The following is a 17,748-nucleotide window of genomic DNA, read 5'->3' as shown; positions in this document are numbered from 1 at the left end:
TAAATTTCATATCAAAGTTAATCGTTGTCGTTAATTTAATTAAATACACAGTTGCTGTTTGTCCATCGCAGACGCATTATGCATAACAAGTGTACGTCCGTGTGTTATTGCACACTTATACGGTAGTCCATAAGAATTGAAATGGGCATAAGAAGAATTGTTAATTAATAACGTGGATTAAACCCAAATCTGACACGGTTTAAATTGTTTGTCAGATTACGCCAGGGGGTTTCTATATAATATCAGAAAATTCATCTACCCGCTGAATTCGGAGAGAAAGTCGTACTGAGAGACCATACCCACGTTCCGACATCCCAACCACGTAGTTAGACTATTTTCTTGGTTAAGGAAGCATTAGAACTGGTTACTGGTATTTGTCTGTTTGCTTGTATTTGTTTCTTTATTTGCTTGCTTACTTAATAAATTACTTTACTTTCTTAATGGAACTCGGACTTTCTTTCCATAATTATAATTACTTACTGTATTTAAATTACTTTTTTATACCTGTATTTATATTTATTTCCTGAAACTGATAATTTGGAACCACAACGCATACAGAGCAAAACAATGGTATTCAAAATATTGACCGTTTGTAAGTTAATAATTAATTCTGGTAATTAATTAAATTTACCTTTTCATCAAACGACAGAAAGAAACAACAGAATATAATACGACAATAGTATATTTGAATTATTTTATTCAATTTAGCCCACATTATGAAAGCTATATTCACATTTAAATCAAATTTAATTTAATACTTTTAAAGTTTGTATTTTATTGTAATTTATTGCTTTATTTGTGTGTCCTTAGAATAGGTGTAAGTTAAGGGGAGGCTAATAACAGCCAGTTAAAACGACTATGCCGTTAGTCTCCCCGTTGTACACCTCACCCCAACTCATTTAAACTAATTTGAACACTTTTTTGTTTACAAAATCGCTTTAATTGGGTTAATTGTTCACTGCGCTTTGTAAAATTCGTTGTTGGCGCGTTATAAAAGTCTGCATATTATTATTATTATTATTATTATTATTATTATTATTATTATTATTATTATTATTATTATTGTTTCTCACATCAGGTATAGGTCATATATACAGCGAACGATAGGCAATTAATGAATAGATAGTAATGAAAAAATAAAATGACTAATCTCGGCAGCACGAAAACAACAGTGGTTAAAGATTGATAATCGTTAATCGTAATCGTAAGTAAAAATTGTTTGAAATTTTGTTTAAAATTTAAAGACAGTTTTACTAGATTTAATATAAGGATTTAGCGATTTCCAAAGCTGTGGACCATGTGAGATAGCGCTGAGGGTTGTGCAGTGTAGGTTCCTCTTTTTAGGGCACAAGTAGTCCTCTCTTTTATTTTAGTCATGAGAAGCTATGTCATATTTAAAAATATTCCTAAGACGTGAGTTTAATTTATTTACAACATTAAGCATATGATGCCAAGCTGATGAACATTGATGTCGACAACATTAAGTACGGTAGTCTATGTTCACGGAACAAGCGTGTGGCAGAATCAGTATATGCCTATTCATGTATAATTGCTCACATCGCCTTTTTCTGTAGAATAATAATGTCGGTAATGTATGAGGGGTAAGTATTGCACCGTATTACGTAGCAATAGTTTAATTTTGGCTAAACTAAAGATTTGTAAATCTGGAGGAGTGACTCAAATTGTAGGAAATGTCTAATCTTATAGAACAGTCCAACATATCTCGAAACCCTCATCTTAATTAGTTCGATATGCTGCTTAAATGTGATATTTTCGTCAATGTGTACACCAAGAAATGTTGTGGTCGTAAACCTATTTATTTTATTTTTACCATTCAATTTTACCAATCTTGGTTAATTTTCTTACGATTGCTTGTAAAGACAATAAAATTGGGGGTTTTCAGTGTTAAGCGATACCGTAGTTTATTACATAAGAACCAGTTACTGACTTTTATTAATTCATTATTTACTTGCTGAACTAAAAATGTGAGATTATTGTGAGAATAAATTAAATTTGTGTCATCAGCAAATAGGACAAAGTTTAAATCGTTGAACAGTTAAAAATGTCATTAATAAAGATTAAAAAGAGAAGAGAGCCTAGTATTGAACCCTGATGCACTCCATAAGTTATGATTTTGTATCGGATTTGCAATTATTTAATATTGTATACTGTTTCCTTCCGTGAAGATAGCTTTTGAACCATAGTCCGGCAGCTTAGCAGATGGATGTGGACGTTCCGGACAAAAGCACCAATTTTTTTTTACATGCTCCTTATGGTCATAGCATTCAATTTTTGGTAGGAACCACCTCATCCGAAGTCATTATGGCGGCCATCTTGGATTTCAAAATGGCCGCCTAATAAAACCTATTAATAACCCGTTGAAGGGCTATGCTTGATACAATTATAACATCTTGTTCCTATTTGAGCATTTGAGCCCTGTTATCATTATTTTATCCATTTCTTTATAATATATTATATTATATTATATTATATTATATATATATGCCTATATATATAATTCAGTACATAATTTAATAAGTATAAAGTATAAAAAGTGCAATTATGCAAAATAAAAAAATATATAAATAAGTAAATGTGTATAAACTCAATTCAAGTCAATTTATTAATAAAGTTGCAAAAGAACCAACAGAGGCTATTAATATATCCCATTACAAATATTATGGACCTTGATAATAAATAATGTACATACATATGGACGCACTTAATTACACTTATTTTTAAATCCCACCTCCTCCTCAAACAAACACAACTAATTTATATCAGTGCTTCGAAGCTAGGGTAAGATATAGTAGTATAGATTTATTAGGCTACTAGGCTAAACCTATGATTGCATATTGAATAGCCACCGTACTGAGCTAGCACCTATAAGCAAACGTAAACGCTGAGATATTGTAGGATTAAGAATGGGACAATACTGTTCAATCGGTTGCTCAGGCTCATATTAAAGATGGTTACAATAGCTGAATACCCAATGCATAATTGTTACGATACCGTATGTTTGCGACAAAAACAAACATAAATCTCGGGTGATACTTTGTCTATTAATTGCATACCACCATATATACCGCTCAGAATTTTTAAGCGATAATGTGTTTTTCGATTGGTTGCAATATGGTCAAAATAGGTCAATTGTTATAATATGTTAATTAATTGAGTGATTCCATATGCTTCTTGCAAATGAATCTGCATCCATAATTTGTACCGATTTTTTTTGTAATTAAAAGTAAAATAGTTTGTATTTAATTTGTAAAAGTGCATTTTTGGGTTAAGGAAATAAATACGACAATGTATATGCCTAATATCAAAGTGAATGTTATGCATTTTTATACCGCGCAAAATACGAGTGCCTCTATGCGCGCGCAAAGACAAGTGAAAAGATATAAGTAATGATTGATTTGAGCGTCCTGAGCCCAGAAAGAAAAAGAAGCAACAACGAGTTTCGAGTGTAACGTTTTCTTGCTATTTTCAAAAATAGCAAGAAAACTGATTAGTGTGTATTGTTACACACTAATCAGTGCTGTGTGGAATCGGTGTGTTCTTACATTATATTACAATTAAAATTCACATTACATTACAATTAAAGTTCAAGTGCCATAAATGTGAACGCATTTGCAGATAAAAGAGTGGAATTATCAGTCACCAAAAAAACGTACACCTTGAAACTAAGTGTCCTCCTGTGAAACTGTATGCTGCCTCCCAGCATCAGGAACTGATGAACGGGTGCCATAATGAATGACAATTAAAATAATAACAATACATTAAATTACATTACATGTTTACATTATATTATATTATATTATATTATATTATGGTATTTTACATGACATTGACAATGGCCGTATTCGACTGGTCGTTCTTCGTTAAACCACGCCCACCTGCGCAGTGGTAAAATCCTACTTAACGAAGACGACCAATAATAATAATAATAATAATAATAATAATAATAATAATAATAATAATTAAATTTTACGGGCGCAATTCAGCCTTAAGGCTGAAGTTTTTTAGTTTTGTGTCAAATTTTTCATGAATAAAATAACTATATTATCGTCATCGTTATCATTATTACTATTATTATTATTATTATCATCATTAGGCCTACTATTATCATAATGAACGCCATGTACGGTATAAAACAGATTATTCATCAGTTATACCGTAATACATAAAACCATCAGTAGCAGGCGTATTAATAATACGCCTGCTACTGATGGTAATTTAATAACTAAATTAAACTAATTTGTCTCAGCTAAATTGCACTATACTGAACCATGGACCTATTAATAAGAGGTCTATGATTGAACTAACGAGGTATTTACGAGGTGCTTTGTGACAATTGTCATGTCATCGAAGCGTTGCTCCATGTCATGGTATTTAGGTGCACGTGTAATGAATAGGCCTCTTAATATAATTATTATCACGCGATTACAGCGAACGCGCACTTATAATACATTTATTAGATTTTCTATAAATCTTTCGATAATAAACCTTAAATGCACTTCTCATTTGTACAAGTTCAAAAAGGACCATAACCAGCGCCAACTTCACAGCTGAGCTTCAGTCGATTATCAACTTACGCTGGCTTCAAACTCATCGTTATATCACTTTAACAATGGGTGGATTTGAATAGCAGGTGGATTGAATATCGTACCAACGTCTTTAAAGCAGAGTAAATCTAATATAAATAATAATGATAATATATATGTTAAAACAGTGAGGAAATATATTAAGAATAATAATGATCGACTAATTGTATATACCGAGTCAATGCGCACGTATACGATTGTCAATAGCGAATATGTCAATGTCCTTCTTGTAGGTGAAAATCCCTTTACAAAACATACATACATACACGATGCTTTACACAAGGAAATTGTGAGAAAAAATCCTGCATCAATAACAGGAATTCAACCCAGCGCCCTGGTATTGTAAGGAGTATCTTTACCCCCGAGCTATTCAACACTTCCAATCTATAAGGTCATATGCCCACATAGGCCCCTAACAATGATGCAACATTCGGGGAAAGTGATATAGGCCTAGATATAGCCCCGTCCGTTCTTGTATATTTTTCATTGTCTATTTTTTGGTTAAAGATTTGTTGTCACCATCAATTAGAATGATGCGCGTGTCGACAGTGTCAGTCAAACAGCCAATTAGATGAACATTGGACAAAGCGATACCAACCTGTAGTGGTCAATCGTGTATTTCAGGGTCTTGGAAGCATTGTTATCGATGACCAAACAAGTTCTGATCTGGTCAGGAAAACACTCGCATTCCTCTACAAATGAGGTACTGCTAAAGTAGTCCACTTGAGTATCATTCTACCTGCTGTACATTAATCTAGCGCCACCTTCAGCGACATGTGATTACATTTCTTATTCGGGATTTTTTTTTCTTTTGTGAATGTGATGAGTCTTGTTTACATATAATGGTATTTTTTCAGAGCAGAATTAAAAACATAACACATGGCAGCAAAGAGGCTGAATTGTAATTATATTACATAAAATAAGGATAATAATGATTATAATAATAATAATAATAATAATAATAATAATAATAATAATAATAATAATAATAATATTTTACTTGTATTTTATGTATCTTGTATAAAATATGATCAAACAATAGAATTAGGGGAAAAACTGCAAAACAATTAAAATCAATCAAGACAATAAGAGAAAAAAAAACATTGCATTATTTGAATAACATTCAAAATTACTGTACAATTGTTAAATAAGAGAAACACTATAAAAATAAAGATAATTACATTACATTACATTACATTCAACACATTGAAGAGAGAAAAAGGTGAATGATACCGTAAATAATTGAATAAAACCATTGAGAATGCTGTAACAGTTGTTTTATAAAAATAGGAATATCAAAATTTTAATAATTACATTCTAATATTGAAAAAAATATAAAATCGCAGTACATAAAAATCCATACAAAGCATAATCAATTCAATAGATAAAAAAAAAGAACAACAAAAAATAAATAAAAGGACTGTAAAAACACCAACAAGTAAAAATATTTTTATCCGTGGCGGATTTAAGGCCCCCCCACCCCCAAATTGTTCAAAATTATAAACAAAATGAAAAAAAAAGAGAAAGAGTCAGAGTTTTCAGCCATCTGGGGTGCATTATCCTCCGTGGGGCTGAAGTGGTATAGACCCCCCTCATCTGTGAAAATCCTTTTCCTGTCCCCTCTCTATTTCAAATTCCTGAATCCGCCACAGTTAATGGTGTGATAGTTCTCTTATATTCTTAAATCAATATTTCAATATACCGTACCAAAATACAGAATAAGCACTTTGTCATATACATTTAATTGTAGACATTCGTGTCCAAATTCCAAATATTGACTGATCGATCGGTTGGTTGGTTTGTTGATTGATTGATTGATTGGTAGGTCGGTTTATCGGTCGATTGATTGATTGATTGATTTGCTTTATGATTTGATTTTTATAAAAGACAATCCCGTAACCATAGCTTCTGGTTCGGTCACATCCCCAAACTCCTCACAACAGCTTTACTCTCGAGCCCATCCTGCTCATTCTCTGAACCGCCGGGCCTAAAGGAACCACCTCCACGTCGAATCCTAGTTGTGGATCTGCGGGGAGTAGGCCACAAAAAATCATATCGAAATTTGACTACTCCATTTTTTTTAGAATCCTTCCCACAATAAGCAGAAATAATACAGTGCAGACACCCTAGCTTTAGACATAAAAAATGTTAACAATTATCGGAATTTACAATTCAAATGGAAGAAAAATACAAGACATCAAACGGATGTTTACAAACTTATTTGATACGACATCCGGCATATCACATCATCATCCAATAATGATGACTTATACACATCTAGATGTGTATAAGAGACAGGATATATACTCCATAAACTAAACGCTGCTCTTGTTTGGGTGCTTTACAAATTTCACAGCATTCCAATATGTTTGATATATTCTTTCTTTCTCTTTTACATAAGCGAGCCCGGCACGCGACACTCTTGGCGCCAATATGGTCACCATATTGCTACAACCAAGGCCAATCACTTTGGACAAATTGTAGGCCTACACACAGTAACTTAATGTAGAAAATGTGCTGCTGACGTAATTCTAAATGCGTAATGATCCGATAGGTTACGTTGTTTTCGAGCTCCACCCGTGAAAATTTGTTTTAATACTCCATTAATGCTTTTATCAATTATTTTAATTTTATCATTCTTACCGTTCTATCGATTTCATAAATGTTATCATTTTACTTCTGCATCATTTTCATCAATGTTATAGTTTTATCATCAATTGTATTATAAATTTTATGAAGTGTATCATCAATTTTATGAATTTTATTATTAATTTTATCATCAACCTTTCCAAATTCTCAATTTTAACTTAATAACTGACCAATCAGAAAAGGACCAGGAATACGCGCATGTCCCACTAACCAGTAATTTTACGTACTTTTCACGCCGACTTTTATGGGACCCTGTTATCCGTGGGTGGGGCTTAAATACCTAATGTTGATGCTAGATTTGACCTAGGCCTCGTGATGAGCATTGGAATCACCATTGAATTGCAATCTGGAAAAGCAAAAGGCCTGAAACCTAGGCTAACAATGATGACTGGTTGATATATCAGCATTGGGCTGCCAACACCCTTGATGAACAGGGCAGGAGAAAATGAGACAAATGATGGGACTTGAAAAGAAAGAAACAAATTAATTGCCCTGTGTGTTGAAATATGTAATGATGGTGAATATCAATTTCGAATAAAATTAACGTCCCAAGTATTAGAATAGAAAACTTCAATGTAAACTTATGGTTCGTACAATTATTGTAAATTGTCACTAATCATGTAGGCCTCTACTATGACATTTAACGTTTGCGAATATTATTATTATTTATGCAGGTAGGTTGGTTTTATAATGAAAAATAAATAAATCTATTCAACTGAACTTACGTAACGCATTTTTGTGACTATATATCACGTCCGATCCATACATCAGTCGACCTAAAGTGGGTCCTAGATCGGACATATTATTTAACCAGGCCTATAAATAAAATAATGATATATTTTTATCCCTAAGACAATAGGCCTACATTTCTTATTCTGTAAATGAACTGAGCTTGGCTTACAGAATAAAATAAGGAAGAAAGTATCATTACATAGGGCGCTATTATAACTCAGCATATGGGTTCATGCAACAAATACTGACTAGTAGCAATTCTCTTTATTTGATTATATAAACTGATGCTCTTGATGTTTAACGATTCAACTTGATTGCACATCCTTGGGGTATGCGGATCAATAGGACCTTAGTGGAGTAACGCCCCTACCCGGTATAGTTCGGTTAGGGTAAGGTATTAGGCCACGGGTCATTAGGACCTTAGTGAATGAAGTAACGTCCCTACCTCGGTAATGCATAATTCGGTTAGGATGGGGTATGCGGGTCATTAGGACCTTATGAGTAAACGCCCCTACCCCAGTAATGCGTAGTTCAGATAGGATGGGGTATGCGGGTCTTTAGGACCTTAGTGGAGTAACGTCCCTACCCCTGTAATGCATAGCTTGGTTAGGGTGGGGGTATGCGGGTCATTTGGACCTTACGGAAGTGACGTCCCTAACCCTGAATGCATACTCTTTGTATCCGATATTTCTTTTTGTCTTTTGATATTGTATTGATATGGATATGTGATTCCGAATAAAAGTTGAATTGAATTGAATAGGCCTAACTGGTTGGACACAATACCATTTTTATCAGGCACTAAGATTAGCATATATATCGCCACCAACGTTGTAAATTATCGACTGTTGAGTTTAGTGAGACCTGGCTTTGAAAGCCTAAGAAATGTTTATACAGTATTGTATAGCATCTATCAGTTGTAGCTTCTTATCCCCTACTCCATCATATTCGATGATCTCTTAGCTTCTTTCTACGTGTTTCCGATGTTCGTGGCGTGATGGAATCTCATTGTTTCCAACACATCGAATGGTCTGTCAGTGAACATAGAGGGTGCTAGGAACAAGGTCGGGACCACCATTACCTTTGTTTTTGAAAACCTGTTCACCTGTGATCGACAAAGGTGCTCGTGCGCGTACTTGAAACGGGAAGGTGTTGTTGAGATGCCGATGCACTTGTTTTTATATGCCTACAATCAGGCCAGCATGGTTATGTAATCGACAATACAACCAGTAATTATACGGAAATGGCAAATTGGTAAATTAAGCTTATGCATATGGCGTTCGCATTGCAGATTTACCCTTATCTTAAAAAGTATATATATATATGTGGCTGCTCGTTGTTTTTATGGGTTTATCCCATTTGCCATTAAATTTTTTTGGGGGTTAAAAAAAGGAAAAAGAAAAAAATGATAGCCCACAACGCCTCAAATGTTATTTTCGAGCGTCTAGAACACAAAAATTTCGGACCCCCTAGGTCATCGTTGTCTCCATCGGCCCAAATTTCGGCCCCCCCCCCCCTTTTTGGACATCTCTGGATCCGCCCCTGTCCCGTGTACTCATCTGGTTCGTGTGCGCTTTAAATAACCAATTGCATCTTTCGGAACAGTAGGGGTTACCCCGATGATATGGTTCATTTAGGCCCTGTCGTTGTCGAATGATGTGAACATGTTGCTACTTTATTATAAGCGCCTCTTTACGGCCGCTAAGTAGTCACGGACCACGCCCATACAATTCAGCACAATGAAGCTGCAAGTTATGAGTTATTCTCCTACTTTACATTTGCATATTGAAAAAAAAAAAAAAAAACTCCGGAAAGCCATATTGATTCAATTGAATTCAATTTAGTCTTTTCGAAGTGTCTATGAAATTATATAAGAGGCCCAAATACGAACATCTCAATCATGTAATTTAAATATAAATTTTAATGATAATTATGATGATAATTAATAATAATTTAAATTTGTACATAACTCTTAGCAATAATTTATATATATCAGGAGGTTTTTTTTGGTTTTTTTTGGTTTTTTTTGCAATCTTATTTTTATTTTTATAAAGCTAAATTGTGCAATTAATTTAAGAGCAGCTTAGCTCATTCGACTAATCTTGTGGTAGCCACTGTGTGTGCGCTGAACCGTGGAGATCTCTAGGTCTCCGGTTCAATTCCCATCTCTGCTCTCCTTGAATTTTAGCTGGAGGGCTGAAGGGTACAAGTTACGATAGCGCACCGTCTTTCAGATGAGACATTTAAGCCGTTGTTCCGGTGTGCATTATGGCCCATGTACACGTTAAAGAACGCAGTACACTCTTCGGAAAAGAGTAGGGGATTGTCTCCCAGTGTACTTCCAATCACCACCAGAAGGACTCCACTGAAAATAAGTCTTCTAGACTTTTGTGAGTTATCCTTGGTGTTTACACCGAAAAATCCATCCATCCATCCAACCTTCTATTTCATTTTTGGTAAATTGTTTATTTTATGGATTCTGGGCTTGTCTTTGATGTTAAAGGAATTATGGTTAAGCTAAAAGCTAGTCTGCTTTGTAGGTCGGCAGTACCTTTAGTATTAATATTATATCTCTCTAGGCCGATACGGCTTATTCAAGCCATGAGCCTTACATCGGTGCGTCGCCAGTTTGCCCTATTATAATCATCATGCGTGAGTGTGTTTAAAGTTTTATCTATGAGTTTCAGATCAATATTTATTTGTTTCAGCCATGTGTGTATTATAATATTATAATATTATATAGTATATGTAGGCACAAGGTAGGCCTATAATACAGGGAAATACAAAACAAGGAAATACAAGTTAAAGGATTTTTGAAAAAGTGAGACATACAGTAAGGGGATGATTAAGGATATTTTGTTGGGGCGAAGGGGGCGAAACGTCAAACGAAAACCAATGGCCAGAGTGAAGAAGGGTTGGCGTTTCCTTTCCTATTGTTTGCTTCCTAGGGAGCCATTTATTCATTAAACGCTCAAGTCCCTCAGGCCTATCTACATCTGGTTACATATTTTAGTACTGCCATTGGAGCCAACACTCATTTCATTACCACTGGATCCGCCACTGCATCAGTTGGAAATTTATCGTTAAAAAGAAAATTGACAAATCATATTCGCTAATCATTTAAAAATTCAAAAAATCACACATGAAATTTGATATTCACGATATAAACTTTAATCACTATATATTCTTCTTTTATATGCAAAAAGACAGACAACTCATCCATTTGCAACATACATAAGTTGACCTACTTATGAAAGAGACAACCATCCATACTTGCGATAGTTTTGACCATTATCAACAAGACAAGAATTAAAGGCAATGTCACATACAACCGGTCAAGACACTTAACCGCCCACTCTGAAGGGACTGACTGTTTCTGGAATGTGTTAATATAATATATCAGTACTTATACACAGGCTATAACATTGTATGCCTATCTGCATACATGCTTACCAAATATTAATACCCGTTGCAAATACAAATTCTAGCCATTCAAAGATGTATTGATAGGTTGTATGGTGACGAATACTAAGACATTCTGTCAATATATTATTAGAATAGGCTAGATGTTTGTACAAAAATATTAATAAACTACCCGTATTCTGTACCACAGTCACAGATTAACCATGTTGGAAGACCAGTCTTTTTTTTATTTTTATTATTACAGTTTGACTACCGATATCTGTTTAGAATATTAAATAGATTAAGATTTAACAGTCAATGCCTCATATTATTGAGGTCTGATGGATACCACAAGTATTACGTGAATAAGGCACAAAATTAACAAACTAACCATCGAAAGGTCAACCAAACAAACAATATTTCAACAGCTTTACTAGAAAGTCCAAAAAATCAGAATGCATTAAGGTCTACATCTCAAGATGAGGTAGTTTGTCCACTGTTTTGTCCATCAAAAACCGAGAGGTTTGTGTTGAATTTTTACAAAACTCACGCGCGCGAATTCGGTTGCATGTTGGTGCTCGTTTTCTGTTGTTGATCCGCGTTGGTTGTTACCACTCATATTGCAGCGGCGCAAGTGTACCAGCCACTTGTGTTCAAGGAAAAAAATATCTCTTGCAAAGTGATGCATCCTTGCAATATTCTAATTTATATCTTTTTAAGGATTAATTAGTCTTTAAGATTGCTAACACCACAGGTAAAATGTAGAAGTTCAGAAAAATGTGAGTCTCTTTCATGTGAACAGTATTATTATACCAACAGTCGTTAAAGAGTTCTACTCACTTAATGTTCTCCTTATAGATAAGGATAGCCATGTTCCATTTGATTCGGATAGTAGTGAAACTGGTTTGGAGGATTGTATGCCTCTGGCGCCATGTTGAACATGGAGCTGCCAACGTAGTCCCCGACAGAGTTATTAGGAGTCGGCAATTGTGCAGTCTCGTACTCTTGGTTACTATGTAGAAGGTCCTCTAAGGTTTTGATATAGTTTTGCGCTAAAAGAAGTGTAGAAATTTTTGACAACTTTTGCCTATTTGGACCCTTTTTCGCTTTCTTGTACGGAAGCACGCCGCGCAATCGTTCAAATGCGTCACATAGTTGATGCATGCGTTCTCGTTCTCGTTCGTTGATACGATCTCGCTTTTCGTTCGTCGACCGTCTACTGCCGTACGACTGCGAACTATCCCGGCGAGTTTGAACAGACGGAAATGAATGCAAGTCGTTCATGTTCTCGATATTGGCATTACCGAAATAGTCACCATCGTTTTGCAAGCAGTTCTCAGGAACACTATTCATGTACGAAAATGAAGGCGTTGTGACGGGTCCTTCAGACATTAGCGACGAACAAGGTCCGTTCATCAGCATCCCGTAGTCCGTGTGTGCTGACTGAAAGCACGACTGCAAAGGTGGCTTATTCTCAAATTTGCCTTTGAAATACAGAGATTCTGTCATGACGTTAAACTCAAAGTAGCCGTAAGCCTCTCGAGTGTAGTCTTCAACGACTTCAAGATTTATATGAACAGCGTTCAAATATAAGTGGTATGCTTTCTACAACAGATATGCGTCAGTGTTGAGCCGGTTTCGGATATTTCAAACAATTATTTTGAGCCTAAGTTGGAAATCTTGGAAAATCACCTAAAGGTGGGTTTCACAAGTGTTGAGCGCTACGTGTCTATGTATACATACTTGCTCACTTAATAAAGACTTGGATTATCGACCTGGAATCAACAAATTTCACACTATTGTGACAATAAACTGGCGACGGAGTGAAAAATAGTAAGTGCAACAACCAGCACAAATGCAATATTACTGAGCTACATAATTTCATTGCGTTTATTTTAATGATTCTGTTTTTAAATGGTTTTCGTCTGAGCGAGTGGGTGGAGCTTGTGCAATATATTCAACCAATGAAATATAACTACGTCTGTAAATTGTGTAAAGAATGGACTGTGCACTTAAGCGCACATAAGTGATCACTGAGTTTTTGCTCAATTGTAGAAACCAATAATAAGCGTGGATGGCTCATTGAGGGAACTTTCAAGATGTTTCCAAGCTAAAGCTTAGCACGGGCCTCAAAGACAACGACCACCACCATTGAAAATAAGTGTTTTCATGTGCTCTCTGTTTATAACATCAACGTTTATTGTTAGTTTTTATCCAATGTTGGGATGTCTCATCAAATTATTATGACAAGACTGGACCATAGTTAAGATTGTCATTATTTTCTAATTCTTAACTGTTATACCGTTACTTGTAAAGAAGATTTTTACTTGATGAAGTCCATTAAATTGCCAAATATTATCAATATGTAAACTACTAGAATAACAATACATACGAAATTTTCAATCATCAACGCCAAAAGATATCGGTGATAGCGTGTAGAAATTTTATGGAAGCAAGCTTAATACAAAGTTTGAATGATTGAACAAAAACATGTATGCAACTGTAAAAGGATTACTAGTAAACAATTATGTGGCATATCTAGGGCATGTGGGGTGGCGTCGCCCCTCCCCCAATAACAAAAACTAGATGAAATTCTTCCAACTCGTGTCCACCTTACTCCCCTCCCCCACCCCAAAAAAAATATCACAGTCAAGTTGTTAATCACCTCAAAACACCTTATTTTGCGACGAGCGTCCCCTCACCTAATCATTGATCTCCCACTTCACCTTCGCCCCTCGCCCCACCCACGTCAGCCCTCCTCCAGTTAAAGACTTCAGATACGCCACTGTTCAGCCGTCTGTACAGTTTAATCAAATCTCATATCGAACAGTTAGGTAAAATTATTCAAATTGTCTGTTAACTGACACAGCACGTTCCAAAAGGGCTACAATAATGGAAAAGTCGATGTTTCGCAACGTATTCTCCATGCTATGCGTAATCCTCGTGTGTATATTGCCGATTTATTGATTACGGTATTGATTATAAACGCGCTTTATTAAAGTAGATCTTTTGGAAATTTCCAATTTAAAGTATTTGGAATTGGACAAAAATCGGGACATTTTAATCTTTTAATCTTTCATTTGTATAAAATTATGGTTAGAGAAATCGTTATCATTATCATTATCAGTAAATAACATTATGAAATAGCATTATCTTTATTGTTTTTATCAGTCATTATGATTACCATTGACATTGTCATAATCAGAATATCATTTATATCTTGTAGAACTATTCAAATATTTATTATTATTATTATTATTCATTATAATCATTAAATAATAATAAATAAGTACCGCAATCTTCCAGAATGCCAATAAGACATATAATTTGTATTATGAGTACAAATCATGATAGGCCTATATACAATAGGCCTAGGTCTAAGCGAAACCAGAAACCTAAAAATTAATGTAGATTACTATATGGCACATTGTCACTAAATATGAGTGTTTGGATATCTTATAAGGATCGGAGCAAACGAAACGTTCCAGGTAACGCTTTCTTGTAAACCCCTTGAGATGAAGACAATTGATCCCTCTCGAACTATAGGCTGAATGTATAATTTATAGTGGGCCTTTCCCATAGAGCTATTAAACTTTCCCGAGTGTCAATTAAACTTAACAACTCACCAATCAGAACGTTGCTAAGAATACGCGTTTGTCCATGAGCACGCATGCGTCCACAAACGCACGTGTTTACGCACATTTACGCTACCTTATTTGTGGGACCTGAGCAACAATATCCAAGGGGCAAGACTTAGCGGAAAGGTTTGTTGAAGACATAGTTATGATACTACAGGCTAATTACCGTATCAAGTCAAGGCCTATAATATATAATACAGTATAATATGATTATGATTTGATGTGATATGGTGTATGATAATGATATAATATAAATATTGTTAATAAATAATAATAATAATGAAAATGAATATATTAATATGATAATGATATATTATGATATAGGCCTATTTATAATTATATTATGGCTATTATTATACAGGCCTATATTAGGAGAGGTCAGATATATATATTTTTATCATTATCATCATTTTACATAGATTATTATGTAATCAACATTGACAAAGATTGACTTTGACACTTGATAACGCTACATAAAAAAAAACTTTAAAAAAAAGATACTTTTGATTGAATATAATAAGCCTAATTTATTAAATAGGTTTACGGTAGTTTCTGTAGTTCAGTTGCAACGATGAAACAAGTTAGTGTGCGGACAACACGTTGTTTTTTTTTCTTCTCTGTTGCTAGCGGTACACAATAAACGAAATACTTACCACAAGATAAACCTGATCTCCTTGGCTAAATACTCCTTTTTATACGGGATTCGTCAAGGAGATTAAGGGGATTGTTGTGAAGAAAACAACAGCTAATTAGCAAAACAATCAATTAATATTGCTCATGCGTCGAGTTTCTTTTCACATAACGCTAAGTGGCGGTTTTGTGTCGGTAAACCATGTTTAGGATGAAATCCGGATTCGAACTAGGAGCGACCACAGTATATTCTCAAGTTTATATTACAATTCATTCAAGACGTTGTTTATTCCAAGTTTGACGTCATTTCACGTCATAGCGCCGCGAGAGTCTTCAACTTGTGGGGGCGCTTATAGGATATGGCCTTTTTAGCTAACCAAAAGTGGCTGTAGGTCCGCGTCCACTATGTCGTTAGTTCCGCGAGGGAAGGGAATATGTTCGACTCTCCTAGATTATCTGTTTAAAAAAATAGGTCTGCATAACCTCAGTCTTGGCTTAGAAAATAGCGATGAAACATTACCAAACAAATGTATGGTTTACTGGCGGATTTTAAATAAGTCCCAACAACAAGGAGGGAGTGGGGAGGGGGTCCAGACCGCCACCATGATTGGAGCTGAGGTATAATATTTATGATGGCTATGACAACTTTAGATGGTAAGAAATAGCTCACCTAAATTTCAAAATATATATCTTTTTAAAAATTTCAAATTACATATTTTTTTAAATTTGTATTAATTAAAAACTTAATTTGGGTAGGGATGTTTGTCCGTTTGACCGCTCTTAAAATCGTTTAAGGGGTCCACACTATCAAATTGTATGTGACAAATAGGCCTAAATATGATATGCCCACATTTGGGTGTAATATGACATCTCATGCCCATAATAGGTCACATACAATTTGATAGTGTGTCCCACAATACAGCTAGGAAAATAAGCCTAAAATAATTAGGATTTGTGCTCACCTGCATAATAGGTCGCACATAGGTCATTAAGTTAGGCCTATTTCAACAATCTTTAATGAGGGTAGTCCTCCCAGCCAAAACTGATTATTATGAACCCTTAATACATACAGGCAAAAGAGAGTATGAAACTATTAAATTAGTAATAATATAAATTAATTTAAATTAAGTAGCCCTAATTAAATAATGAAATGAAAAAAAAATATTATAATAATACATAAATAAATGACAGACAAATAGAAAAAAACAATAAATCAATAATCAATCAATTCTATATGATGACTGATGTTGCTCGTCTTAAACTGCGGTGGTGAGTCTTTCCTATCATTCGACACTATTTCTCCCCCCCCCCCCCCCTCCTGTTATACTCTACACTTTTGGAGTCCCTAGGAGTTCGGCTTTACCCACTAGAACCAGAACCGTATTTTTGTATCAACTGTTCTCGAATTTGGATCATTTTAAGTAAATAGTATTTATACTCTTTAGTAATATCGCTCCACATTCAACAGAATCACGACGCGCGCGAACTTGCAATCGAATGATGTTGTCATAGATCATATTCAATTAATGCATTGAACCCACGACCTTGGAAACGATCAATCTACAACTCCTTTAAAGATTAAAAGCTATCGTTCACATTCAATGTCACTTAGAGTTGTCTGAATTTTCCCACACTTGGTAACATTGTCAATGGTGTTATACCGAAGCCGGTTAATACCATTAATAATCATAATTACGCTGCTGCTGTTCTCAAATGAACTACCTACAATTAGTGTAACCACAGTGCTCGTCCTTCGGTCAGTCCACCACACCGTGCCAGGCCGCCTTTTATTGGTAATTTATAGAAAATCAACAGTGCAAATCAAATAGGAGTGGACCTACCGTACCAAATTTGAATATTAATTAGGCTTACTAAACCCTAACACACGGGTATAACGCCAGCTGTGTAATTTATATATGTGGGAAAACACTAAAGATTTGGAACTTAAATGACAGTAATGAATAATATTGAGGAGATAGATAAGATTACAATAAAAATTATTTTGGATTAATATACATTTAACTAGGTATCTAGCGATTGATACGCATCTTTGAATATATATATATATATATATATATATATATATATATAGTAAG

The 17,748-nt window shown here is 34.7% G+C and overlaps 1 protein-coding gene across 1 annotated transcript; it reads right to left on the bottom strand.

Annotated features, from left to right (window-relative positions):
• Positions 1–11,130: 11,130 nt before the first annotated feature.
• Positions 11,131–13,261, bottom strand: LOC117117564. The gene has a single exon (XM_033261903.1). The coding sequence runs from the start codon at positions 12,891–12,893 to the stop codon at positions 12,237–12,239; it is 657 nt and encodes a 218-aa protein (XP_033117794.1). The 5' UTR covers positions 12,894–13,261; the 3' UTR covers positions 11,131–12,236.
• Positions 13,262–17,748: the final 4,487 nt, after the last annotated feature.

Source organism: Anneissia japonica, unplaced genomic scaffold (assembly GCF_011630105.1).
Source record: "Anneissia japonica isolate Jap-2015-1 unplaced genomic scaffold, ASM1163010v1 scaffold287857_len828801_cov194, whole genome shotgun sequence".
In the NCBI taxonomy this organism is placed as follows: Eukaryota; Metazoa; Echinodermata; class Crinoidea; order Comatulida; family Comatulidae; genus Anneissia; species Anneissia japonica.
The sequence above is the reverse complement of the archived record's forward strand: the minus strand, read 5'-3'. Positions and strand labels throughout refer to the sequence as shown.